Source organism: Manacus candei, unplaced genomic scaffold (genome assembly GCF_025592945.1).
Source record: "Manacus candei isolate 608988 ecotype Guabito, Panama unplaced genomic scaffold, ASM2559294v1 h1tg000064l, whole genome shotgun sequence".
NCBI classification, from domain to species: domain Eukaryota; kingdom Metazoa; phylum Chordata; class Aves; order Passeriformes; family Pipridae; genus Manacus; species Manacus candei.
Genome location: NW_026138112.1, coordinates 3,541,125 through 3,568,716, shown reverse-complemented (window position 1 = coordinate 3,568,716; position 27,592 = coordinate 3,541,125). Strand labels below are relative to the sequence as shown.

The 27,592-nt window shown below is 37.9% G+C and overlaps 1 protein-coding gene across 6 annotated transcripts in view; it reads left to right on the top strand.

Moving 5' to 3' along the window:
* The window catches only part of CABIN1 (calcineurin binding protein 1), a 110,303-nt gene that overhangs the window by 21,526 nt on the left and 61,185 nt on the right, over positions 1-27,592 (top strand). For 4 of the 6 annotated variants that reach the window (XM_051805413.1, XM_051805412.1, XM_051805419.1 and 1 more), the window contains 10 exons: positions 951-1,112; positions 2,566-2,772; positions 3,163-3,308; positions 5,195-5,456; positions 7,059-7,319; positions 7,951-8,102; positions 8,822-9,000; positions 19,142-19,324; positions 21,383-21,720; positions 27,186-27,299. In XM_051805413.1, the coding sequence (XP_051661373.1) occupies positions 951-1,112; positions 2,566-2,772; positions 3,163-3,308; positions 5,195-5,456; positions 7,059-7,319; positions 7,951-8,102; positions 8,822-9,000; positions 19,142-19,324; positions 21,383-21,720; positions 27,186-27,299 (2,004 nt within the window). The remainder of the gene's footprint in view (positions 1-950; positions 1,113-2,565; positions 2,773-3,162; positions 3,309-5,194; positions 5,457-7,058; positions 7,320-7,950; positions 8,103-8,821; positions 9,001-19,141; positions 19,325-21,382; positions 21,721-27,185; positions 27,300-27,592) is intronic. The other 2 variants (XM_051805418.1, XM_051805417.1) reach the window with 1 other exon arrangement.

The window sequence follows — 27,592 nt, the reverse complement described above, 5'->3', positions numbered from 1 at the left end:
TAGATGTGTGAGATGTTAATATTGTAATTTCTACTTACATGCTTCTTTTTTAATTGAAATTTCATAGTGGAATACATTGGGATTGAATCTTAAACCTCAGTGGTTAAGTGTGGGTTTTGTTTTCGTTTTGAAATAAAGATCCAAAATCCCACTACGCAGATTATTCTTGGTGAGCTGTTTTTATTGACTTTGAACCTTTTTGATTTGCTTTTTAAAGAAGCTTAGTGAAGGTTTTCGAAGAATTACCTTTTGTTTTTTGGCATTCAGTTGCAGGGGTTTTAATGAATGTCTTAAGAGTATCAGCATCTTCCAAAATATGCTACTGATGGGTACTTTTTCTTGCAATGTCGAAGGCAAAGATAGCAACTTGCTACAGTGTTCAGTCATTTAGGATCAATCCAGCTGCTTTCCTTGGTGGGCAGCCATCTGTGTAATACTATTCATGCTGTGCAGTTCTATAGTCCTTTTAGCCAGATTTTCATTAACTTTCCCTTCTTTTTCTGCAAAGTCCTTTCCATCCCATTTTTTCCATGCAGAGAAAATTGGTGTTTGTGAATTAGGGCAGAAATTCTTCTCTGCCTTTCCTTTATTCACAGTGTTGAGGAACTGCAGTGTTTATGTTCACAGAAGCAACTTGGTGTGTAGGGGGAAACTTTGAATGATCTTAAGTCTGAAACATGAAGCTGATGTCTGATCTCATTGATTAAAGATATGACTTCGTGAAATAACATAGGAACAAAAATAAAGGCACTTTAGCACAGCTGCAGTGCCATTGAAATGACTTGTTTGAGAACTAGTTTACAGAAATATGGGTGTAATACTTGGCTGTCATTGGGGAAAAATACATATGGTTCCTTAATGTTGTTTTCATCATCTGCCTTCAGACAGCTGGGTCACTTCCTGTGATCTTCAGCTTGCACGTGACCTTTTTGTTGGTCTTTGGCTTGTAGGTTCAGGTACTACAAAAAGAACTTGCAGCATCCACTTCTGAAGATACTCATCCATACAAAGAAGAGCTGGAAACAGCCCTGGAGCAGTGTTTTTATTGTTTATATGGGTTCCCAAGTAAAAAAAGCAAAGCAAGGTACCTGGAAGAACATTCAGTACAGCAGGTAAAGTTATGTGTTATTTAAAGTCAGAAGAATATCCTGAAGTGATGAAAGATACACACTTGTTTGGTTTTAATGCACCTTAATATATTTTGGAGAACGATTACTTTTATTTCCTTGTAAAATGTATGTATTTTACACATTGTAGAAAATAAACTAAAGGCTTCCATATTTTTAAAAATTGTAAATATAACAAGTCAGATATTTTAAATTAAGTGCTTGTGTAGTCCTATTGACAGTAGTCTGCCATCTTGGAAATATTGAGAAATTGATTTTTTTTAAGCTATCACTTTCCTGTTTCCAGCTGAGAAGAAGTTCGAGGTTGAGGAAAATTAGAGAGGAAAGGTCAGCTTGAGAGAAGAAAACTTTAGCAGCCACCCTTGCAGTTTATGAAAGTGAAAAATGTCACTTAAAAATTTGACACTTACTTTGACATCACTGATGGTAAATATCTGGTAGCTGTTCATGAGAAATGTGAAATTCAGTTGAATCTGGGAGAAGAGCAACTACAGAGTGCCTTGGGAAGAGAATTGTAGTAATAAGGAAGGCAGAGAGAAAAAACAGGTCAGCAATACAATATCCTACCTTGAAACATCACTACTTTTGTTCAGAACCTCAGATGATTTTTGCATTTACAAATGGGAGTGATCATAGAATTATCAGTCAAAAGCATTTTCATGCAGGCAAAACAATTGTCTGACTCTGTTGAAAAGATCCTTTTAAATACACAAATGCTGTTACATTATTGCTTGTTAAATATTTGGGAATTGTGTATCTTAAACTTACATGATAGAAAGCAAAGATTATGACAAAAAGGGTATAACTAAGAAAAAGGGAAGGATAAGGAGATTATTCTCTGCAATTTCCCTGTTTTCAATACAGAGCAAAATTTACTGTGGGGGGTAAGGTGAACAATAAAAGGAGAAAAAGTTAGCCTAGGGAAGAGAACTGTAAATTTTGGGTGGGATTTTTTTACTGCTTTCAAGAAAGGTGAAAAGAAAATGAGGAATAAATTGTGAAAGTAGCTTTCTGTAGAGAGTTTGAAGATTTTTGAGTCTCAGAATTTTGCCTGATTCTCATTTCACTTATTCTTCTTATTTGACTCTGAAGGTGTAGAATTCCCTGTATACTACCCATGATCTCAGTGTCACTCTGGATGTTTAGAATTGATTCTTGCTTATAAACAACTTTTCTGAGCAGCTCTTCTAAGCAAGTAGAATAACTTTATTTTTCAGTGGCATATACTAAGTTACAGCCCAATACCTTAGCCTGTTAAATCAGTGAGCAGTGTGCTGATTTGTGACCTTTAGCTCTGTTCTTGGGAGGTTTAATTTGGTTCCTGCTAGAGTGAAATGTATGTTCTTACAAACTAGAAAGGCCACAGAAATTCATTAGTAGACTTGAATTTTGGAATTTGAAATAATTTTTTTGCCCTCTCATCCACCCTCCTCTTCAGGTTGATCTGACATGGGAAGATGCTTTGTTCATGTTTGAATATTTTAAGCCTAAAACTCTTCCAGAATTTGACAGTTACAAAACCAGTACCGTGTCTGCTGATTTGGCCAACCTTTTGAAGAAAACTGCTACAATTGTTCCTCGAACAGACAAGCCTATGCTAAGCCTAGAGACTGTATCTGCTTATATTGAAGGAACATGCAGCAAGGTATATTGAATTGTTTTTTAAAAAATTAAAAGGAGTAAAAAGTATTGTTGCTGTTTTTATGTTGACTTTGAGATTATTAGTGGAATGATTTATTCCATGATGTTGGATTTCCTCAGGTAATTATATTTAAATAAAATAAGAATGACACCACCAAAGCTTTTAGTCTTTGAATGGCAAGATGTAGTGTTGTTTGATATGGAGTCAGTATGAGGTGTTCATTAGTGTTTGTAAGTGCTCTGTATATCTGTGAAATGCTTTCACTGTCTTCCTATTCAATACCTTCATATTCTGTGATGAAAAGGCTACTTTAAGGAAGAAGCAAGTGTGCAGCTCATTTAATATGAAGCTTTTATTTAAAATGAACCTTTGTTGTTTTTTTTTTATTTTCAGGCACCATCTCTCCCAGAGGGTGCAGACTATTCTCCACCAGTGGTGACTGAGTTGTATTATCTTCTGGCAGACTATCATTTCAAGAATAAAGAACAGTCTAAGGCCATCAAATTTTACATGCACGACATTTGTATTTGTCCAAACAGGTCAGTATTGTTGAATCCTCCTGCACATCATTCATCCTTCTCACTTCTTTCAGTACTGAAAAGCAGACAACTGCTTTCAGGAGTGAAAAAAACCCCAAACAAACAAGCAAAACTCCCACCTGCAATCCATTATCACAGGTAGATTATATAATTAAGGATATCTCTAAAACATCCCAACAAACAAAACAAACCCCAAAACCTAGTGTTAAATATTTGATTGTTTGGAAATTAAAAGCAAAAAAAAAGGGGGGGTGAGCTAAATTAAAATAAATAATAACTGTGAAGAATGAACTGTTTGCACCTTTTGTTCTTTGCTTTGGCATGTTTATACATGACAAGGAATGAGAAATGTCACAGTTTAATAGTGTAGCTGTGGCACAAATAACATTCTTTGCTGGATTAACTGTCTAGGCTGACCTCTTTCTGAAAGTTGATTTTGCTGCTAGAGAACTACTAAGAGAATACAAGTCGAGTAAAGTATTTAAGTGATATTTAAACAAAACCACCTTGTTTCTGGATAATTTACAACTCACTGAAATACTACCAAGATTAAACTCTCTCATCTTAAAAATAAAGCCTGTTTTGAGTAACAAATCTTCTAAAATTAAATTAAATAATCTTTAAATTTACTGATTAAATATAGAGTTTGCACATTAGGTGTTGTCATTTTAAATCTCCTTGAAGTTGATAGATCAGGGTCAGTGACAAACCCCCTGATTTGATAGATTTGAGACAAGAAAATTGCTTCTAAATCCAGTCACACAACAGAGACAAAAGGGAAGGGGAAGGCACAGAACAATTTTAGATATGAAGTCTATGGAGGAAATAGCTGTAGTTTAATGTTATTGCATCTTCTAGTCTGGGACTTGTGACTAGGAAATGGCTAAAACTTCTGTTTGAAGCCTGATAAAGAAATTACCAATACCACGTTCTCTCCATTTTTCTGTAGTTTTGGTATTTTAAAACCTAAATTCATAAATAAATGAGTGGAATGCATTTTTACTTTAATGTGTGACAGTTTGGTGCTCAGAAGGTACTATATGTGGTACCATAGTATTTTTACCCCAGTCAAATGAGATGTTAGTTTTTTGAATGTCTGTACTACAACTCCCCTTCCATTCCCCTCAGGAGTCTGATTGCTGAGGTCACTTGACCCAGAAATGGGTTTTCAGGTGGAATCAGGAGAAACTACAAGCAAAAGTATGAGAGCATTGTGGTTATTCCTTTGGTGTTAGAATCATGACAAAATTAAAAAACTCTGGAGCAGTTGACCCCAGATGTTAATGTGAGATTTTGGCATGTGGAAACTCCCCTTCAGTCTGTGCTGTCAGTGACAGAATAAAGACAGGGCTGGACCCTGAACAGTCCTGCAGTCAGAAATTAGAGTTCATCAGAATTTTCCTACATCAATGCATTTTTGTTTTTTTAATTTTTATGTTGGAAAATGATTACGATAAAGACTTCACAACTCAGTCTAATGATTCAAGATGTCATAATGGCCACGTGCTACAGAAATAAAGGGTGACAGTGTTTGGACAGGACAGTGTGGTTACTGTCAAAAAAATCAGTGAGAGTGCTGCCATCAGAAATATAGATATACTGGCTTTGCATGGCGAATAAACCTTGATTTTTCATCCATTTTCCATATGTGACAATTACTCTGACAGTGCTTTATTAGGAAACCCTTTTTAATGAACTCAGCATGATTTAGGCTATACAGCTTCTGTTCCACTCTGAGGGGAGGAGGAGACCTAGAAATCTGTTTTGAGGGAGCGTGTGATGAGAGGAAGAGAAAGATATAAAGATGAATCTTGTCTGTGCCTTCAGTGTAATGTTTAGGAGTTTGTTCATGTGTTCACGTTTGTTCATGTCTCTTTCTTGCATAGGTTTGACTCCTGGGCTGGGATGGCTCTGGCTCGAGCCAGTCGTATTCAGGACAAATTGAACTCTAATGAATTGAAAAGTGATGGCCCGATCTGGAAACACTCCACCCCTGTCCTGAATTGCTTCAAACGAGCCCTGGAGATTGACAGCTCCAACCTGTCCCTGTGGATCGAATATGGCACCATCTCCTATGCCTTGCACTCCTTTGCATCCCGACAGCTTAAGCAGTGGAAGTCGGAACTTCCTCCTGAAGTTGTGCAGCAGGTGGGACCTAACTGAGAGAAATGTGAAATTTTAAATATTTTAAATTATATTTTCTAACATAATGAGTTTTTTAATTGTTTACATGCTATATTCCACATTTGAGACGCTGTGGTTACTTAGTAATATTGAATATTCTAATATTCATATAACCTGATGGTGTCAAGAAGCATTTAAAGATGGGGGTTTTTTTTTCTTTCTTTTTCGTTTGTAAAATCAGTTTGAGCCTGATCTTTGAATTATCTTTTGAAGGTGGCACAAAATTATTGTAACCTTCTCGAAAGGGGAATTATATTTACCTTACCTTTCTGTAAACGTCATACAGTGTTTCCATAGAAAGGTGACATATATACATATTTAAATAGTGAAAAGATCAGGAATTACTCTGATATCTGTGTCCACATGTCATCTCTTGTATCTAAAGACATCTCTTTTTTCTGTGTTTTTGGGCCATTTACTTAAAGATCAGAATGAGAAGATTGGTAGAATTTTCATTGAAAATGTTATGAATTCATTAGCTCTTTCTGCATGAGGATGATGAAAACGTTAAGAGTTATTAAGAAGTTTATTGCTAAGCCAAAACAATTCTAAATACACACTGACAGTGATAAGAGTTGCCTGGGAAAATGTTTTGTCTGTCGTTTTGGATCAGTGAACTCTATTTCTGATTTAGCTATTCTGACTTCCAAATATTTTGTAGTCCACAACTGGAAGCATTATCAGATAAAAGGAACAATACAGAGCAGCCATCTGAAGCTGAGAATTAAATGAGAATGTTTATTTAGGACTACTTAAGTCTTCATTTTTTTTTCAAGCAAATATGTTAAAAATATATAATTTACTAAGAAAAGCTCTATTATAATAAAATACAAATTTGAAAAATATCATCTCATTTCCAGAGATATATCTCTTCAGGAATGTCTTTCTCATGCATAAAAACCTTATTTTTCTCCTTACAAAATATTTAGGAAATGAAAGGTTATGTTACTGTTCTTGGTTATAACCACATAACTTAAATGTATAAACTACTTTTTCAAAGAGAGAAAATTACATTAATGCATCTTTTGACCTAGTTTTTTACATTACTTTATTGGCATTTAATTTATGCTGGTTGGTTTTTTGTTGTTGTTTTTTTTTTTATAGGGTGGGGTGGGGAGAATATTCTTACCTTATTCAGCTCCAAATCAGATACATTGCAAGAAAGATGAAATACATTTCTTCACAAATGAGAGTGGTCCATAGTGGCTCTAAGAGACTTCAGTTGCAGAACAAAGCAAATAATTTTTTTTCTTTGAAGAATTAAGATAATTACAGCTGTGAAAAAGTGGTAGAATTTGTTATTTTTCAGATTTATACGCTCACTGTTTTGTTCTGGTTGGTTGTGTCAGCAGTTGCTTGAACGAACAAAAACCTATCCCTAAGCACCTTTTGCGGGTTGCTGGGGTGCGTTTGATCACTTGGCTATATTCTGTATCTTTTAGGTTAAAAGTGTTAAATGATGTACCTTGTTAATGCACTTCTATATGTGCACAGTAGTGTATTTTTGGCACTTTTCCTCTGGGCCGCAGTGAGTTCACGTGTTCCCCCCGCTTGGTTCGATGGCAGATGGAGGAGCGCCGGGACAGCATGTTGGAGACAGCCAAGGTGTGCTTCACCTCAGCGTCTCGCTGCGAGGGGGACGGCGATGAGGAGGAGTGGCTTATCCACTACATGCTGGGGAAGATTGCAGAGAAGCAGAAACAGCCTCCTGTCGTCTACCTGCTTCATTACAAACAGGCAGGGCACTACTTGCATGAGGAGGCTGCTCGATATCCCAAAAAGATTCACTACCATAATCCACCAGAACTTGCCATGGAAGCGTTGGAGGTAAAAGAAAGTCAAATACATAAGCTTGAAACCTTTTCTACAGATCGTGGAACACCAGTGGTTATTATTTCTGATTGTCTGGCACGTGTACATGGTACTCTGCATCTGGGAACATTTACAAGACAGACTTGGAGAGTAACATGGAGCCTGTTATTCAGGCTGATTTTGTTTTAAAGGCAGTTTGGACAGGTGGGTAGCAATTCCACTTCTGAGTTTTGCTGCACACAGTTCATTACTCAGTTTTTATAAAAATCAAACATGAATAGGATTCACAAGCATCTTGTACCTATGGAAGTGTAAGTTCATGTATTAATTGGAACCTTTGCTTTCACTGTGTTGTCTGGTGAAAACAATGGATCTAGAACATACTCAGTGGTGACTTCCTTGCAAGGAGACCAGCTCTGCTTTATTTGTTGTATTCCATAGATGGCAGCTGTAAAATTTGTACAGTGTTCAGATCTTCTAACTTAGAAGCAACTTTCAAAGGCAGGAAAAGTCCTGTTTAGGTAAGTTTAGGTAACAGTTAACTGTCTTTACTAACTCCTGCAGTTTCTACAGAGAAAAGACTATTTGTAAGAGATTGCAGAGCTACAAATTCTTTACTGACCAGATGGATTTCGGTGTTTTTTAGGTATACTTTCGACTTCATGCTTCTATTTTGAAACTTGTGGGGAAACCAGACTCTGGAGTAGATGCAGAGATCTTGGTTAGTTTTATGAAAGAAGCTTCTGAGGGACCATTTGCCAGAGGCGAGGAGAAGAACACCCCAAAAGTTACAGAAAAGTGAGTGCTAGTTTCCAGGAGTATCCTCTGAATGTATACTTATAAACTACTGTACAATAAACTATTAAAATGAAGCTGAATAAAATATAAACAAAGTGATTAGAATTCATCCCAGTGATTGCAGTTTTCGGGTATCATGAGTAAGTTTATATGCCACACTGAGATCTTCTCAGTAATTGGCAGAGAGGAGATGGGAAGAAAACAGACTAATTTTGATCTTTTGATCCATTTTAAAGCCTTTGTTTTTATTTATTAATAGATTTGATTTTTTAAATCAACTGTTAACAAATCCAAAAGCAACCGACCTTTATTTATAGGACAAGAGAGTTCAGTCCACAACATTTGTCTCATTAACAACCACAAAATAAAGAATGGTTTGCTATTGACAAATAGCACAAGGGAAGTGTACAGTACAAGGGAAGAATATGACTTGTACTAAACCCTGAGATTAGCTCAGTGACCCTGAGATCAGCTCAACTGGTCAGAGCATGGTGCTAATAACACCAAGGTTGTGAGTTTGATTCCCATGTGGCTCATTCACTTAAGAGCTGGATTCAATGATCCTTGTGGATCCCTTCCAACTCAGAATAATCTGTGATTAAAAATCCATCATTTAGAATTTGTTACTAAGATTTAATTTCTGCATTGGAAATGCCATAAGAACACGTAGTCTCATTTTGTTGTATATAAACACTTCCTATTTTTTGTTGTCCTCCCAGAGAAAAAACTTGCATGATTGATGAAGACTCTCACTCCTCAGCCGGAACGGTGCCAGGCCCTGGGACTTCCCTCCCCTCCTCCTCCGGTCCAGGTCTGACATCCCCACCTTACACAGCCACTCCAGTTGACCACGATTACGTCAAATGTAAAAAACCCCGCCAGCAGGCAACGCCGGACGGTACAGTCCCTGTTCTCAATACTGGCAGCACAGGAGGTGCTCTGATCACGGGGGGTTTGACCAGGAATGATCAAACTGCTCGTTTCGAGGAGGGTGATGGGTCTGTGGTAACACGGGCAATATTGAACCTCATTATCTTTATGAATTTGGTTCTTTAAATAGAATCGATGTACAGTCAGAGCTTTAAATACAAAACTGAAAGTTGTCACCTGCCACCATGACATCTGTCACTTAGTCAAAACAGCAATGTTTGTAGGAGGAGTATGAGCTGACTGATTTTTCAGTGATTTTTTTTTTTCTCCAGAGCTCATTAGGAAAGTGTGGGTTCAGTCTTTAGAAGACTGGACACTGTTTCAGCCTGTGTGAAATGACCAGGTGAAAATTTGAACTATGATTGAAACAAGACAAATTGGTAAAAAGACAACACAAAACAGTATTATCATTTTTTGAAGGAGGCAGGTGGCAACTATTTTGAATATATTGTGATTGAGCACGAAGTGATTTGCATGACAGTCCAGTAGATTTCATCTTTTAATTTTTCTTTATCATTTACAATGACTGGTCAGCAGCTCATCTTTATAGAATATAAAGTGATGTAATATATAATTGGCTTATAAATGCAGAAGGTGGGGTGGTATCATAGTTTTATTGAAGATTTTGCAATTACATATATTAGTAGAAATTAAGTTACAGTTTAAGTAACCTGATACTATTATTTGGCTAGGAATTTTATTCTGATTCTACTTTTCTGGCCATTTGTTTATCCATCTGGATCTGTGAGTATCAGCACTCAAGGAGTAAAATATACACTCCAGTGTATATCTTAGCATTGGTACAATGTGCCAGACCCCACAGAAATGCTCTACTCGATACAAATTTATTTCTGTAGGGTGGGCTGCTTCCTACTGTCATTTTCTGAAGAATGATAATTTGTAAATAACTTTCTTGACACAGTTTTGAAACAAATGTTTACATGCCTGAAATTTTTGCAGGGTGACTTTATTCCTTTTCCCCAACAAATAATTCTTGGTGAAACTGGCAGAAGCTCCTTCATCTCTTTCACTAAATTGACCAGAGAAATGTTCATTTTATTATTGCTTACATTTCAGTTGGGAGTAATTCATTAGACTGTTTTTAGATCATATGTGGTGGGGAGGTGTCAGTGGGTTGTGCAGTGATTAGGCTCTTCTGTTAGCTTTTTAATGCCTTTTGACACAAGAAATGTAGAAGGGAGGAAATAGTTAAATATTTCCTAAGCCATAATCCCTGTGAGAAGCAGTTCTGCCTAAGACTGCATCTGCTTAGGTCCTGAAGACTGTCTAAACGTTCCCAGGAGAGGTTAAAGTTAGATAAATACTCCAGTGGGTGTCATTAGTACCTTCACTCCAAGTAAGACGTTATGGGCTGTGGCAGCTGAGTGCCCGTGGGAGCGAAGGTGGTGCTTAGCAAAGCCTGGAGGTGCAAGCACAGGAACCTCTGCCAGGGCTCAAGGAGCAGTGCTTGGCTCTGCCAGCTGAGCCTGGCTGGGCCTGAGCTTTGTGCTGTCAAAGCAATTCAAAACCTCAGCTGCTGGAGGAAGCAGAGTTAGGGGGATCTTGAGGAGGGCAGTGTGTAACCATGACAGAATTGCAGAGTACTGCATCATTGCCCGTGTTTTGTGAGGTGCTGGCACAACTGAGCTCTGGATACAGCATATTGAGGAGCCCCAGGAAACTGAAATATTTGCCTTGGGGCTGTTACAGATGGAAGGAGAGCTAACAGGCTGAGCAATGCTCAGAAGTCTTCCACTTTTATATTATTACATATACTGTGCTCTTCTGCATGCATTTGCATTTTACTTATATTAAAATACAGACTTTTGAAGTAAAATGCTCTTGACATGTTACACATAATCACATCACTGAAGAAAGCTGGTGCCTGCATTTCCATTCTACCATTCCTAAAAATAGCTAGAAAATACCCATCATTTGACTTTAGATTTATTTTTTTTAACCATTCTGACAGAAATGAAACCTTTTATATTGTCGTTGGACTGAATAAGTTGGCCTAAATTCAGCAGAGCTGTTTATGCTTTCTGAGGCCTGACAGTACTCTTATTTACTCCTGTATTGATCATCATATATGACATAAACAAAGTAAGAGTATTGTACAGTCTTACCTAGAATGTTCTTTTCATGTGTTACCACAAGCAAGATGCTATTTGGGATCCTGGTGAGGATCCTGTGAGACCTTTTTTGACCATTTTTGTGTTCTATGCTTCAAGAAAATATGACCTATGAGGAAAGGAGAAGGAACTGAGATGGTTTATCTACAGAGGAGAAGACTCAGGGGAGATGTGACAGCAGAGTAACTTAAATAGTGTTGAAAGCTGTACAAAGAGCTAGAGGCAAAACCCTAGGATTTCCACGTTCACGGAAGACCAAACAGATGATATTAGACTTAAATTGCATTTTCAATCTGAACAGTAGAAAACAGTCTTAGGAAGTACTGTTTTAGTGTAACCCTGCAACAGTTTAGCACTGGAAGTCTTTAAAAAATGGCAATACAGCTGTCTGCCAGGTATGGTGGTAATTTAATTATCCAGGTAGAAAAAGGAATGGACTAGATGAACTCTTGTGGTTCTTTCTGAACCCTACTTTTTCTATTAATTTTTGGTTGTTTGTGGGTTTGGGTTTTGGTGGGGTTGTTAGTTTGTTTTTTTTTAACAAGATATCTAACAATGAGCTTTCTAGAGCAGCAAATTATCTCACTATAAACAGGAGAGAATTACTGTACATCTTTTCTTGAAAATATTGGGACTGTGATCTTCAAGCATTTATCTGTAGATAGGTGAAGTCGTGAGGGCAGACTTATTTTGGATACATTATGAGTGTATCATTACTGTTCTGTAGCTCTCTAGCATATTTTGCTGGTGGAAGGATATGCAGAAATCACTATTAAAGTTGAGAGCTTTATATCCAGAGAATGCTGGTGGTACTAGTTTAAAGTCATATATTTAATGAAAATGGGAGAAAGGAACCGGTAAATACAGCTTGTAAAGTAACTAAACTTCTTTTTTCTCATGGCAGCTGCTAGCATATATCTCCTTCAGGGAGACAGAAGTATTGCTGAGTGGCAGCTGTTATTTGCTGCCTGACTGGCTGCTGTCATGTGTGGAAAATGGGCAGCTTCCTTTCTCTTTTCTTATCCTGCCATTTAGCAACATCTTTTCCTTCCTTCTGTTAATCCTGTCTTTCCTGTCATCACCCCTGCCTGTTGCTGTTTTATAACCCTACAAAGTGAAAACTTGAATTCCATAGCAGAAGCCTGAGATTCAGATTCTTATTTTCCAAAGGCAAAAGTAGGAAACAAGAAAAAACAGGAACTCACCAGGTACCCAGACTATCACTACCTGGGATTATTGTGTTTCCACAGCTAAATGGCCAGTGTTATGTACCAGAACAGACATGTTCTCTGTCCTCCTTTGTACAGGCTGGATGTAAACAGTCAGTAAAGACCAACTGCAGCACAGACTTGAAGCAATTTAGATTTACCTAAATTTAGAGCTATGCTTTACAGTTAGTACACAAAGCAGGAAAAGTATTAAAATAAAATTTAAAAAAATCTGAATGAGATACATTTCCCAAAAAGTGTACTGGGAGATGGTTGGGAGGTCTTTTTTGCTGTGAGATGCCTTTGTTGTGTTGATACTCAAGTCCATATTACTGTGGTGGTATGCAGATGATGTATCCATTGCTTATTGCAGTGTTAAAATGTCATATTGTTTAAGTCTTCATCCATGTCATGTAGTTTGTCGTGTGTAGTTAGACTTAATTGTCCTTTTTTGTGTTTGTCTTTGCCCGATTGCTTTTGCAACCAATATTGCCCGTGCTGCCTCTAACCTTTACACAAATCTCTGTTCCCCAGGCATTCTCTTCCTGCTTTTACCTGTCACGGCTTGCTTTTAATAATTGGCAGAACCTGCATGATAAACTCACTGGGAAAGGCTACTTGCTTCGTGCTGTGGGAGAAGTCTCACTCCATAGTTTGTCGGTCTGTAATTCTGCAAATGTTATGAAGATGCACAGTGTTTTGTAAACGGGGGTTCTCAACATCCTGATGAGACAAAGGTGATCTCTGAGAAAGTTCTTGCCCCAGGCTGTCAGTCATGCTAAAAGAAATAAGTTTCTGAGATGGAGTGGATGTTTCTCCAGTGCATAAAAAGAATGTCCATGTTGTGTTTTGGAACACTGAAACCTCACCCTTCAAAATTCTCTCTCTTCAGCAGTTTAAAATGAAATCTTTGGGTCTGCAGTACATACCCTGTTCTGGCATGTGGTGCTGAATGTTCATGGGCACTGCATACTGGACTACATGAATAATGAACCAGACCCAGTTTATTGCAGTATGCCCCATTTTTACCTTTCCCCAGTTTAACCTCTCTCTGATTAGTACAGGGGTCACACTGAGATGTAGAGTGAGATTATGTAAAAAGTATTTGTCTAAATAAACGGGACATTGGTGAGATACTCTGTTGCTCTGCTCTTGAAGGCAGAACAACAGTATAGAACTGCAAGTTTTGGAAACACATTGGGTGTTCACTGCAGCCAGACAAAACATAGGCTGTCATCTTTGACTCATGTTAAAAGAGAACTCCCTTTAAATATTCAGCGGACTTGCTGTCCTCAAGAAATTAACCTGCTCCATGCAAATCTCTGCAATTATTTTGTTTCTAATAATGTGCAAGTGCCTTTTGACATAGAGCTGAATGTTGTCTTCTGTTATGGGTGGAATCTGTTTGCAGAATGAGAATTCTGTGATACATCATGTTTCTGACTGCAGACCAGTAAAGAAAAATGCTCATACATGGCAGTGAAGAGGCAGATATGGTGCCAGACAGCACAAAGAGAGCCTGTACCTCCACAGCCTGTGAACAACCCACCTTTATTACATGAGACAAGATATATATTTTTTTTACTGTAAATCGAGTTAGCATATATATAGAGCTCTTTAGAAAAGCTTCCTGTGACACTTGTTTTTGATTTTTTGACTCGTAGCTGATTGTTTATCATCATTTAGGTACCTTCTTGTAATAACTGGGCTTACATTTTCCTTCAGATATTTAAGACAGAAAAAGATATTATTCAGAAGTGAGTTGTACCCTCTTGGCTTTCTGTGGCTTTCTTTTACCTACTCCCCCATGCAGATATTTCAGAGGTCTTCTCCCTCCTCCCTGAGCTGCATAGAAATGAATTGACAAAGGCAGGATGGCTCATTCACATTGGCACCACGAAGCTGTGCTTCAGCTCCCCGAGAATAAATTATGTAAGCTTGTACCATGAGGGCTAGTACCTGGTCAGCATAGTTAGCAGTGAGAGCTCTGTCATTAGGATTGTCTGTCTGCTAATTCAGGTCACTGATACACATCACTCTCTCTCCTCTTCCTTTTTTCAGTGCTGAGTGGACACAGTTTTGGTAACAAGGCTTATGGACAGTTCACGGGGCTCGTGGTGCGTGTGGGAGGGTGATGGCACAGGGTGATGCCTAGTGCAGAACTGAGCCCTTGTTCTCCTGTCATATTTTCAAATTAAATAGTCATTTAGGCTCTCCAGAGTTTAACACAACTTTTCCCTGTTGATTAGTAGGCATGCAGGTGTATGGAGCAGTGACAGTGACAAGCTAATGGCTTTTTCTGGTGTGGAGGAATGGTGTGGAAGAGGGATTTTTGAGGTCAACCCAGTAAACCTATTTCATCCAGGATAAGATTAATTTAAAATGCTCTTAATCATTGAATTATGTCAAATGGACTACAGATATTTTTTTTTAACATCATAGATGTGTTTCAGTAATGAGAGTTACTTCATTATCTAGGTGACTGACAGGATCTCACTGATAAAATAAAGGTCTTGGCAGTACAGATGAACATACAAGTTTTTCTTCCCAATAACATCTTTCCAATAATAATTAATATTTTTTTACTAATATCTTGGAAGGTTAACAAGATTCTTCCTTTTGATCTTTTTACATCTCTTCAGAGCTGCTCTTTTTCACCCATTGACAGAGTAGGTGATATAATCTGACACAGAAATCCCTGAAATGTCACAAGTTGAGCACATTATGAGGAATGAGGTAAAAAAAGAAAAAAAATTGCTGTCAAGTGCCATTTCCTGAATCATTAGAAATAAACACGAAATACTTACCTTTACATGAAACAGATTTCAGCTCATCAGGTTTTTTGAAATCTTCCTAAAACTTAGGAACGATGCAATGAAGTAATGAAACAAAATATAATAATACCATGGAGAGACATCTGCTATCAGATCATATTTTTAATAGGAATATTGTTGCAGTTACTTATGCACAATTTAGTAGAACTTTTTCCCTAGTCTCTTCATTTCCGCTGCAGATAATAATTTTGGGACATTAATACCCAGTTGTATTTTTATCTTAGCTTTTGAAATAATAGGAAACTTTACAGGAAGGAACCTCAAAAGAATATTTAGTCCTTGATTTACCATTTTCTCACAGCATGGGATTGGTTCAGCTTTTTGGAAAAGCTTGCCTTGTTGCTGGTACTGGGGTGGGGGCAACTAGGAATATGGGTAAACAAAATATTGAAACCAGGAACTTTTTAACTCTTAAATTGCACTGAGTTTGCATTAAACTGCCTTTAATTATAGCAAAAATTATTAAAAAGCACTGATGTTCTCCTTGGATTTGCATCTTTCAGGAGGACAGGTGTTGATAGCAGTTGGGAATTTGGAATTCATTCTCATGTCTCACAGACTGCAGTCTTTGGCACGTAGGTTGAGTAACACCAGTGACTGTCTAAACTACAGCACAAAAAATGTAAAATGATGTGCTGTGTGTCCGTCTAGCATATATATGAGCTATGTTTGTGAGTTAGGCTAGAAAAGAATAGAACTTTCATGTATAAAAATATGCAATTCTTTTTTCTTTCTAGAAAGGCAGAGTTAGGATGTAACTTGGTGCAGTTGCCAGGAGTTCTGCATTACATACTGCAGCATTTGGGTAATGACAGAGTTTTTTTATTATGTTAAGGAACATCTTGGGTAACCTAACAAATGAGAGCTATTCATATTCCTGTCCTTGAAAGCCTCCAGTGATTCTATAGGTTCACTATGCTATTTTTTAACTATATATAACAGTTAATCTAGAGATGAGGGGGGGAAAAAAGTCAGTGTTCTTGCTGCAATTAAAACCTATTGCCTTTTGCACTGTACTTAGTGAATCTGAACAGTAATTATTGTATTTTTATTTTGGTTAATTGTATGTATTTGGAAATTCTCCCTCATCTTTTTGAAGATAAATAAGTCCAATTCTCCCAACAGTTTTCATATATGCCATCTCATTAATCTCTCATCATTTTTTATCCTCTCCTCTGAATTCATTTTACGTAATTCAGTATATTTTTTAAAATGTAGGTCCCAAATACAGACACCATAATTAAGTTTAATTTTCATTAGTGCTCAGTAGAACAGGAAGACTCTGACATATCTTTTTTCTGTGAAGTTGCTGATTATACATTCAAGTGTGCTGGTTTGCTGAATTGCTTTTGGAGCAGCCTGACATTTTGGCTGTTTTTTGTTTGAGAATCATGAATTCTTCTCAGGCACATGTGAATATGTGTGCTGGGATACACTCACACCTTTTCTACTACTGATGGTGTTATCTTTTAGGTGCTTCTAGTAGGATTTATTTATTTATGCTCAGATAATTCTGTGGAAGATGAAGGCTGGCTGGCTAACAGCTTTGACCTTTTATGCTTTGTAAAGATAGGTACTACACTCTGGCTTACATTCCCTGGGACTTTACCCATCCTCTGTGATTTCTGGGAAATCACTATTAATGACTGGTGGCTGCTGCTAATTTCTGAAATACTCCAGTGTTTTCCATCTGGCTCACTTAGTTTGAAAGCATCTGCTGCATTCAAGAAATATCCAGCATAATAGGAAGTTGTCTGAGTAGTCATTTTCCTCTGGTTTTCAGTGATTAAGGAGCCCAATGTTAATATAATTATTTTTTAAAATATATTTAATGTACTGAAAGAAAAGAGGAATGAACATATATCCCTAGATCTACACTCATTTTAGTAGCAATTTCAAATCAAAACAGCTAGCTAATTGTAAGGAGGTATTTACATTTGTTCCCCATAGGGAAAAGCACCCATGTCACGCATACATGTGAAATTTAATGTGTTGAGTCACTATCTTTGCATGCTGAAAAATTAGTGTAATTTCCCCTGATCTGATCTCTCCCTTGCATATTGGTCTAGCAGTTCTTGATTTACATTCTAATGTTTCGTCTGTCATAACCCACACATCAGAAGTGACCTCCAGGCTTGTGGCGACATTTGGAAATTTGCAACCTTTTTTTTCTTCCCTAGATGAGTAATTCAGCCTCTTTGCCACAGAAACTTCCTTTAAAAAAAAAATATCAAGGGAGCTACTGTAAATGTTTTTCCTGATGTCAACAGGGAGTTCAATGGTATCGATTTGTACCACAGAAGGTTATTAAAGCTTTATAAATGAGTCATTTAAAGCTTGACTGACCTCTCTTCAGATCCTTCTCTTCCCATTTTTTATAATTATATTCTTTCAGTATAAAACCTGTCATCATTAACCAACTGTATAGCTTCCAATTAGGACGCAAATACTGTTCTCCCATTCTTTTTCAAGATACAGTTTTATTAAGATCTGCTCACTGAAAATGGAAGGTTTTCTTTGTGTGGCAGTGAAAAGCCAACAGAGTGTATCAAATCTGGTTTAAACTCATTGGAATCCTAATAAGCAGAACCTGATCTGCAAGCTGAAGGTTTGCAAAGGGATTTATCTTGATGAAATAAATTCATAGGAGGCCCTTAGCTGTCTCCTGAACAAGTGCAATTCAGATGGAACAGAAGAAATTTAATTAAATTATCCACTCATCTCAAAGCAGGGACTTTTCCTTTGTTAATTTTCTTTCTTGATCTTATTGATAAAATTAATGAAGCAGAATGCAGTAGAACTACCTAGACAATGGATGCAACATAGCTCCTGGTTATGCCATTCCTATATAGAATCATTGAATGGTTTGGGTTTCAAGGGACCTTTAAAGATCATGTAGTCCAACCTTGCTGCAACGAGCAGGGACATCTTCAACTAGATCACAGAATCAACTATCAGTATCCTAAAAAGAAATTGGAAAATAATCTTTTGGGCTACAGATTTAAATAGAGTTGCCTGCACTGGAATTGAACACTGAATTATGTTGGCACAGTATTAGGGAAAAATGCCAGTTTCCCATCTCGGGGGAATAAAAGTGTTCTTTAGTCATGCAGGGTTGCCTCTGATAACCCCTGATGTAGAAGAACATGGGTTATATCAGGCAGGTTTCAGACATGGGTGGAAGGTTTTCATTTGCCTGTTTGTTCTGAGGTGTGTGTTTTATCCCCCTTGATAAAGTCACAGTCCCTGTTCCTGTGCTGTAACAGCTCTCAGCAGAGTAACAACTTAGTTGTGATTGTGATGCAGTCAGCAGCCACTGCTCCACTCTGTCAAGTAAAGTCACTTCTCCTATTCTTCTGTCAACTGCCTTGAAGTCCAGGAGCTTTCCTGTCTTAGGCCTAGTTCTTTGATGGATTGTTTATTTGCCATATCAAATCACCTTTCAGAGCATTTGTTGAACAGCATCTTGTGCCTGCAGGATAGATGGCATCAGAGATCACTCCTGTAAGTCTTTGCCCTTTAATGGTACTGATTTTTCTGTCCTTTATGAGTAATTTTTACCAGGACTGTTGTTCGTGGTTTTCTTTTGTCAATTGACCTTTGCTTGTTTTAGACTCAAAATTATACTGGGTGCTTTTCAAGGCAAATGGTACAGGAAACCTGGAAAATCTTATAGGGCCTTACTAGCTGAAATGCTGTGTCCCCAGCCTAACTGCTTTTCAAAGTTGACCATTATTACTTTTGAATCAAATTCCAGGATTATATTCTAGGAAGAAATGTGGTGCGAAATAAATACCTTTTATTAGTGGTTAAGGATCCTGTATTGCACTTGTAAGAGGTTTGCAGAGTGGCTAAAGTTTTATGTTGCTGTTACAGAGGCAAGTAACAGCTTGAAGAGTATGAAGTGGTGCATTCCTTCTTTATCTCTTTTGCAGAGAGGAGTCAGGATAGCACTGGAGCAGTGCTGTCTGACTCCAGTTCCACACAGGATATGTTTAATGAGCCTGCCAGTTCTCAAGACAGCCTGAGGAAAACTTACACAGAGAAGAGGATTTCTACTACCTGTGCTGATACACCGATGAGCAGCAAAGAGACCCTGGGGTCTACAGAGGAAAAGGGTATGCCTGATTTAATAGATAATGTCAGTTGGAATATATCATTAAAATATTTCTTCTGGCTTGCAGAAGCACTGAAATGTGCTGCACTGTGACTGAGAATTTTAACTGGGTGCTATTGCTGCATATGTGTGTGTAACTTAAATTTGGAACTGTACTTTGCTTATGTGGCTACCAGTCCAATTTGTTCTATCTGTTAAATCTTGCAAAGAAAGGAATAATGATGATAAACTGCTGTCTATGGAGGCCCTTTGACTGACTTGCCTTCTTTTAGGTTATTTAGTTTTTCTTCAGTGTTTCAAATCTCTAAATAATTTAAGGAGTAGTTATTTGAAGATAATCTCAAACAAGACATTTTTACTTTTCCCAGGTATATATTTTTGTTCTGGCCCAGCAGCAGCAGATATTCAGTTCATAGAAGAGAACAAGTAGTGGAATTAGATGTTTTATTCCACTGGATACTTCATTTCAGTGGAGAACTAGAATTGCTCTCTACCAGATTTTTCCATATATAATAGTACTAAATGTTCTGTATTCCACTGGAAAAATTGTTTTAGAGTCCATTAGCTGGAATTTCCCTTTGTCTGAAGTTTGTACAGTTGGATATGGCAGTAGATAGACAGGCTGGACTTCAACAGGGAAAGACAAACACAACCAATGTCTAAATTTTTCCCACCTTTCCAGGTTGTGGCTCTTTGTGGGATGTTAAGTCTTTTTTGCCAGTTTATACTGAAGTGTTTTCCGATTTCATAGATCCAGAAACAGTGGTGTGTGGGTAGTCCTGGTTTACTTGCCTGATCTCCCTAGGAACAGCTTCCAAGCAGTCATCTTTTTGTTTGTAGAGTCAGATTACCTTAGTTTCTTGTTTTTTAAAAATACTTTACTTCAGTCTTACCTAAGCTAGGGAAGCCTGTGTTGATGTTAGCATCAATATGCTGAAATAGATGCCAGTTCCTAGTTTTGTAGGTTTGGTCTAGTTTGGGTACTAGACCAAAAACATGGCTCTTTTTCAGACTTGCAGTGAGTTGTGTCATTGTCATCAGCTGTCTGTCAGAACAACTGCCAAATGCATTCTTACGTTAGTGATGTTTATAAGAATAGATTTTTTTTCCTTAAAGGTACCTATATTATAAAATTATAATGGATACAGACATTGTGCAAGCAAATTTTGAAAAATTGGAGTTCTGGAAAACATGTTTGACTCAAAAGTTCAGCCTTATCAGAGAAGTTATGGAGCAGCTTTAGAAGTACACTTCAGTGTATCTCTACAGTATCTGCTAGGAGATAAGATCTAATGTAAGAGGCTCTTTATCCTAGCAAAGACAAAGACATGGTAAACTTCCATGACTAAAAATCAAAGTTAAAAGAAATTAATCTTCATGTAGCATGCATGTTTTCAGCAATAATGATTAGTTAACAAAAAATGTGGAAGCTCCCATTGTCACAGATGTTTTCTGAAGTAAGATTTGGTATCCTTCAAGAAAAGATGGGTCAGTTGAACTGTGAGTTACCAAGTTAATCACAAAAATGTTTAGAGGGAACTGTAGGCCCTACACTATGCAGAAGACCAAGTTAGCTGCTGATGATCATTCTGTCCAAGGCTATATTGTATTCTGAATTGTGCTCTTCTAGTCAGATGTTAAGAATGATACATTTCTTTTGGCAGGATGGCTCTAATTTTCTGTTCCTTTCTCTGCAATAGAAATTACTGAATTTACTCTTTTGTTTTGATATTTTCCCTCCTCCTCTCCCATCTTCCAAGAGTGTATAAAGTCCTGCATTGTGTAAGGTGTGCTGAATTCATACTGTTGCTCAGGGAAAAACCCAGATGAAGACAATGGAGAGATCAGTGTGTGGCTCTGTTAGTGAGTTGAAGGTTACTATTCAATGAATGTCAGGAATAGTAATTTTTATTTTTTTCAGGAACCCCTCAATATTTCTCTCTGTGCTTTAATGAAGAAAAGGCTTACCTTTTGTCATATTTAATTTTTGTCCTTTTGTATATTTCATTTGCCATTTGGGAATGGCAATTTCGTTGTCACTTCTCTCTTAACGTTCCAGCTGCAGGAAAGTCAGAAGAGCTGCTGGAGAGCTCAGAATCCTACAACCCTGCTGAGCCTACCGGCCAAAAACTTGTGGTGGATCCTCAGTCTGCTTCTGGCAATCCCATCAAAGCTGCAATCCCCCCACCCTCCCAGTGGGACTGCAGAAAGAAAGCTGAACCTTGTGGAGATGCATCCGAGTTCCCTCACGGCCTCCCCGCGGACCTGGAGGAGCAGCGGAAGTTCCTGACGGAGCAGTGCATCGCCTCCTTCTGCCTCTGCCTCAGCCGCTTCCCCCAGCACTACAAGAGCCTCTACAGGCTGGCCTACCTGTACACCTACAGCAAGACACACAAGGTGAGCAGAGCACTGAGAGGATCGCTGTGTTTGCTGCCCACTGTGTTGTCATTTGGACTAATTCAGTGGTAAAACACGGCAGATAAGCTTGTTTAATGCAGTTTGGATTGGAAGACTGTGGGAGTCTTCAGGCCCTAGATTGTCTGACTCGTGTGTGAGGTCAATTGAGTAGAAAATTTCTTTTTTTATTACTGAACTAAGTAAATTTTTGTCATTCAGCAGAGAATTACATTTTAGATATGACACATAAATTAAGATGTTCTCATAAAAATGACAGCAGTTATTTATTTTACTGAATAAGTGACTTGGAAGCAAAAATTCCTCAGTATTGGTGTAAACACATCATGTGACAGAGATAAGCTTTCTGGGTACTTTGGATCTTTGTTAGTAAAATGTGTAGGAATAGTACATTGAAATTATCAGAAAATTATCAGTTATTTTACTAATTGTCATAATCAAGGTTTGAATTTTGTATTTGGAAGTCTTTTGCTAGGTCATATGCTGCTCTACATGGCTTCCTGAATTCTCTTCCCCACCAGTATTGAAGCTTGTGTGAACAATAGGGAAGGGAAACAAGTCATACCCCTGGCCTCAGAGTAGAAAACATGTCACCAGCACTGAGCTCGAGCATGTCCTACCAACCTACTGGAAGGTGATGAATGTTCCATTTGGCTGTACAGTGATTATCCAGAAAAATATTACTCTTTTTTATAGAGACCTTGTTTTGAAAACATTCTTATGCTGTTTGTATGTAACAGTTGTTAATTTTTCCATGGAACTGATCATTAATAAGAGCCTTAGATTCCTGCAATCTGTCATTACTTTTGCTGACATGATTTTGTATCAACATTCAACAAAAAAAGCTGCCTGTTTTCAATTTATTCGTTCAAATAGCATGTCCTTGCCTGAGGAACTACTTGCAAAATATTTTCTTCTATTATTTTTCCCTGATGAAGCCTTCTCTTTTGCTTTTTATATCTCTCTTCCTTTATAAATATCAATTTAATGATGGTTTTCTATATGAAATACACATTGTTGTCTGAATCTGTTTCCTCTTGGAACTCAGAAAAATTGAATCCTGCCTGGTTGACCCTAGTAGTTACCAGGCTGACTTCAACTGCCCTTTTTGGGTTTTACTGTCCTTTTTTTATTACTTGTCTGCGTAACAAACAACCACTTGACTCTTCCTTTTGATATAAGTATGGTACATATTTTCGTGGGATTTAATTTTCTTCCTTTCATGACTCATTCAGGTTCAATGTCAAATGCCTGTGTTTTCATGGCACACTAGTATGTCTTTAGTGGGATTTAGACTCCTGAATGAACTTAAAACACAAAATGGATCTATGTATTTTTAGCAGTAACTGGAGTAAGCAGTAGGCTTACATATACTGATGTTAAACCTGATTTTAAAAGTGAGATAAATTATATCAGGTTGGGTTGTTGCGGGGGGCAGAGTGGTAAATTTTAGAAAACTGAAATTAATTTTTAAATGAATATAACCATCTTGGAAAATTCAGCATTTACGTACCAGCGCCAGGAATTTGCATGAAGAATTTAGACTGATGGCCAAAATTCATGGTTGGCTGGGAAAGGAGAGGATTGGCAGGTCTCCACAGTGCATAGAAAAACAAGTTTTCCATATGCAATCTGTTTTCTCCTATTTTACAGTATTCCTGGTTTTGCTGTTGGAAGATTAGTAAAAATAGTTGTTGAGTGCTTTTTTTAACATCATTTCAAAATCTTTGAACATTTTGTTTGGCTGTGTGTTCTGTTGGGTTTTTTTCCCCTGCAAAATCCATCTCACTATTTGGAGGCTATTTCTCTTCGTTTTATTCTGTTACCAGAGCAAATTTGTACATAGCTGGTTTTTGTTGGAATAAATGTGCAGGAAAGTAAGGGTGAATTTTCAGAAGTTACTTCAGTTTCCCATTCACCTTTTCTTAAAGTAAAGTCATCATCCTTTGTGATTTTTACCTCCAAAATTAATGTTGGCACAGTTTGGAAGGAGAGGTTAGGACTTGGCAAGACACTGTTTGTCAGTGTAATTAAGAAGTTTTGTGAAAAGCATTTGCCTTATGGCCCTTAGGGATTAGTGTGGGGAACTGGTCTGATATTCTGCAACCAGCAGGTCATCAGGAAATAAAAATATTTACTTATGTGCTTTTTTAATCTCAAAATAAAAAAATACCCTGTAAATCCTGAAAGAATGTGCTCATGAATACTGTGTGTATGACTTAGGGTTTTTAAGTTTGTATCTTGTAGAGTGCCCGTTATTAACAGAGCCCTTAATGAGGAAATTAATGTCAGATATGACACAAGGTCAGTGGCATGACAAGTTAGTCAAAGTAGGCATAATACATGCGTGTAAAAATTATAAGATTATATGTTTGTAGGCTTAATATATACGTAGAGACACAGATAATGTGTAGGCATAACAGATGTAACCATTTCAAGCAAAATCAGTTTGATAATAACAGTTCATTCAAAAGGCTGCCCTTCAAGGTCGTTGGTCTTTTTATTTTGCTTTTATTTGATACAGGAGTACGAGGAGCTTTTTGAGACAAAGCCTTCTAATGGACTGTGAAAGAAAACAGAGGGAAGGATTAAGGTATAAGTGCAGTGTTTTGTTCCCCTCTCAGCAACACTTCATGGAGTTTTCAGGTTAGGTGAAGGTGCTTCTGACACCACTGAGTTAAGAGGTATCCTTCCCAGGTGACTCAGAGTTCCACTTGGTTGACCATAAGAGATTTTCCTTTTCCACTTCAACTTTTTTTTTCAAGTTATTGTAGCATGTCAGTCATCTTGTCTTTGAATCTTGGGGTGATAAAGATGTGGGAGGCAACAGCTGAACTGGAAAGAGTATTTCATAATTGCCCTGAGTCAGACAGCCAAATCCAGCATTTCAGGCTGGTAAGCAGTGTGCCAAGAAGAATAAATCCTTTTTGCTATGTCCTGGATCCCTTCACCCACTCCTAATAACTTCATCAGCTAAAACCCAAGCAGAGCAGACTCTGTGAAATCTAATGAGTTGAGACCTGCTCAGGCGTATTTACTGGGAATAACTGATCATGCTGATTTAAGGAGAAGGGTAGTGGAAAATCTGTAACTACATCTTTTATTCCTATTAGTTTTGATTGTGTGAAGTTACCGTGTAATTGCCCCATTTGTCTGAATGATCTTTTCTCCTCCTGGCTGGGTTACTGCCATCATCTTGTTCAATAAAAGCCTGTGAATTATGTGTACCAAACACATGCCTGTGGATGGTCAGTGCAATGGGCACAGAGGATCACCAGAGCATGATGCTACAATTAATGATCTCTTAACCTTTTCATTATAAAACTTCGATTGGAGAATACATCTCTAGCTAAAATTTCTTCAGACTGGGATTTTACATTTAGGCTTTGTGGTGGGGTGATAACTTTCTTAAAGGTTTTGTTTTTCTTGAATTTTTATGTGATAGTTTTAATGTAAGATTCAGATTGCCACACATTAGGCAATTTTTGCCTCATTTTCACACTTGGAATTAACTTACATTTCTGATGACTATGACTGGCATAAAGGAAGGCACTTATGTGCCTGGATCTTGGATGTTATGATAGGCTTATTTTTGCTAGATTCTGATTTTATTCAAAACAGTATGACGTTTTTGGAAGAACTGATTTTTGTAGGTTCTTTTGTGTTGCATTTTCTTCTGTATGTATATCCCAGTATTTTGCAGGATTACAGAAATACATATTAGGAAAGAAGTTCTATAGAGAAAAGCTAGTATACAGTTAAGTTTACAGTTTGCTTTCTTCAATCTTAATTAAATTTGACACTCAGCAATAATAATTAAATTTACTGATTTCCCTGACTAGCCAGGAAGTACCTTGTGATCTTTATGAGTGAACATGTATTTGTTCCATACCAAAAGAAAGCTATCCAGATCCCCTAGACTGTCCTGCAGTGTAATCACGAAGGCCCCGTGTAAGTACCTATGTCAGCTCTCTGAATGAAGGATTTTTAACATCTGTAAATATCTGGTTAGTATTTCCAGCATTCAGCTCTCTTGCACATGAATCTGTAATCAGCATTTTGCTAGAGGGGATGCTCCAATTCTGGTAAGACATTGGAGATTTCTGCATGATTACTGTCATTAGGACAAAAGCACTGATGATTGAGCAGAGCTTTTACTGTTTCACCAGAGCCTCATAAAGAAAATGATCTGGAATATGGGATGAGAACTTTGCTACTACCACCTCCCCCCCCCAAAAAAAAAGATATTACATCTGGAATATGATTCTTGGATGGACATGACTTAATCAAATTTATGACTCACAGAAGCATATTTCCAGGCCACAGAACACAAGCCAGAGTTCAACATTCTCATTTGCCTCTATGAACCAAACATCTTCCTCTTTCTTTTATCTTCTCTGTTGTGAGGTTGTCCGTAAAAAAGCCAGTCAAATGCTACTTTCTAACACTGATATAAAAGGATTAAGGAAAGCAAAACTTCCATTGGTGAAGCCTCACAATTAATAATTGTCCCATCTGTTGGTAACATTCTACCTGGAGCCAACAACTGTCCCTGGTTCTCAACTGCACAAGAGAGGCTCATGCATTGAACTCATAGAAGGGTAGTGCTTTTATGAATTTTTGGTTGTCATTTATCATTTAGTCTCCTACCAATACTTTCTTGTTAACTCACTGTGCACTATTAACTAAATTTGATGATGATCATGGAATTTTTCAGAGAGGTTAAGTGAAATTACATGGAGAGCAATGGCTGAGTAGAGGTGAGAGGCCTAAATTCACCACCCCACTAAAAGAAGGCTGCAGTTTAAGCCTAAAGGTTGCCTCTCTTGTGAGGCCTGAGTGCTGGCAGGAATTCCCTGCTAGTTAGCCTGAGGGAAGACCTGAGGGACAGCTTCCAGAGTATACGGGGAAAAACAAGGGAGGAAAAAGGGAGGGCCAGGGGGCAGTGAGAGGCCTGGTGTGCAGGGGGAGGCTGCAGGATACTCAGGACAGTGAGTTCCACTGTTTGCTGAGAAACTTTATATTTTTATATAAATTATTTCATATGGAGCATTAAAAAAAAATTGGGAGTGTTTTAAATATACCTACAGTTCAGGTTTCTGCAGGTGATAGGAGATAGAGGGTGGATATCAGTGAAGCAAAGACAGGTTAAAAAAAATACAAGAATGCAAAACTGGATGATCTGAGGCTGGATTCAGCAGCTGTAGGAGCCTGGCCAGTCTCAGGGCTTGGATGCTTGTTCTGAGCAACAAACTGGCCTCTCTCTCCTGAGGGATGTCTTCTCCAGATCACACGCCTTTCAAAATACTGTTGGGACAGCAGCTACGCAGAAAATGAGAAATGACACTGCAGGCTGATAAATAAAACCAAGTGAGCGCTTTGTACTTTTAACTGTGGTGGCATTTCCATCCCCTGCCTGCAACTCAGCAGCCCTTCTCTGTCCACAGAACCTGCAGTGGGCCCGGGACGTGCTCCTGGGCAGCGGGATCCCCTGGCAGCAGCTGAAGCACATGCCTGCACAGGGCCTCTTCTGCGAGAGGAACAAGACCAATTTCTTCAACGTAAGTTTATACAGCTGATAAACACACCCCTCTGTTCTCAGCCCTCACTGTAACACCTGTTTCTCATTTGAAGGGTTTGTGAAGGGACCATAATGTGAAATTCCACACAGGCACATTAAACAAGCCATGAGCGGCTAAAGGAAAGGAGAATTGTGTTACAGACATATTTACTGGGTAAATGTGCCTCTCTTGAAGGGGACATTAAAGGATTATTTCTCATAAACTCTCTCATGGGGAGAGAAGCACCAACATTTTTCAGTTATGCATCATTTACCATATACTTGATGGTTGAG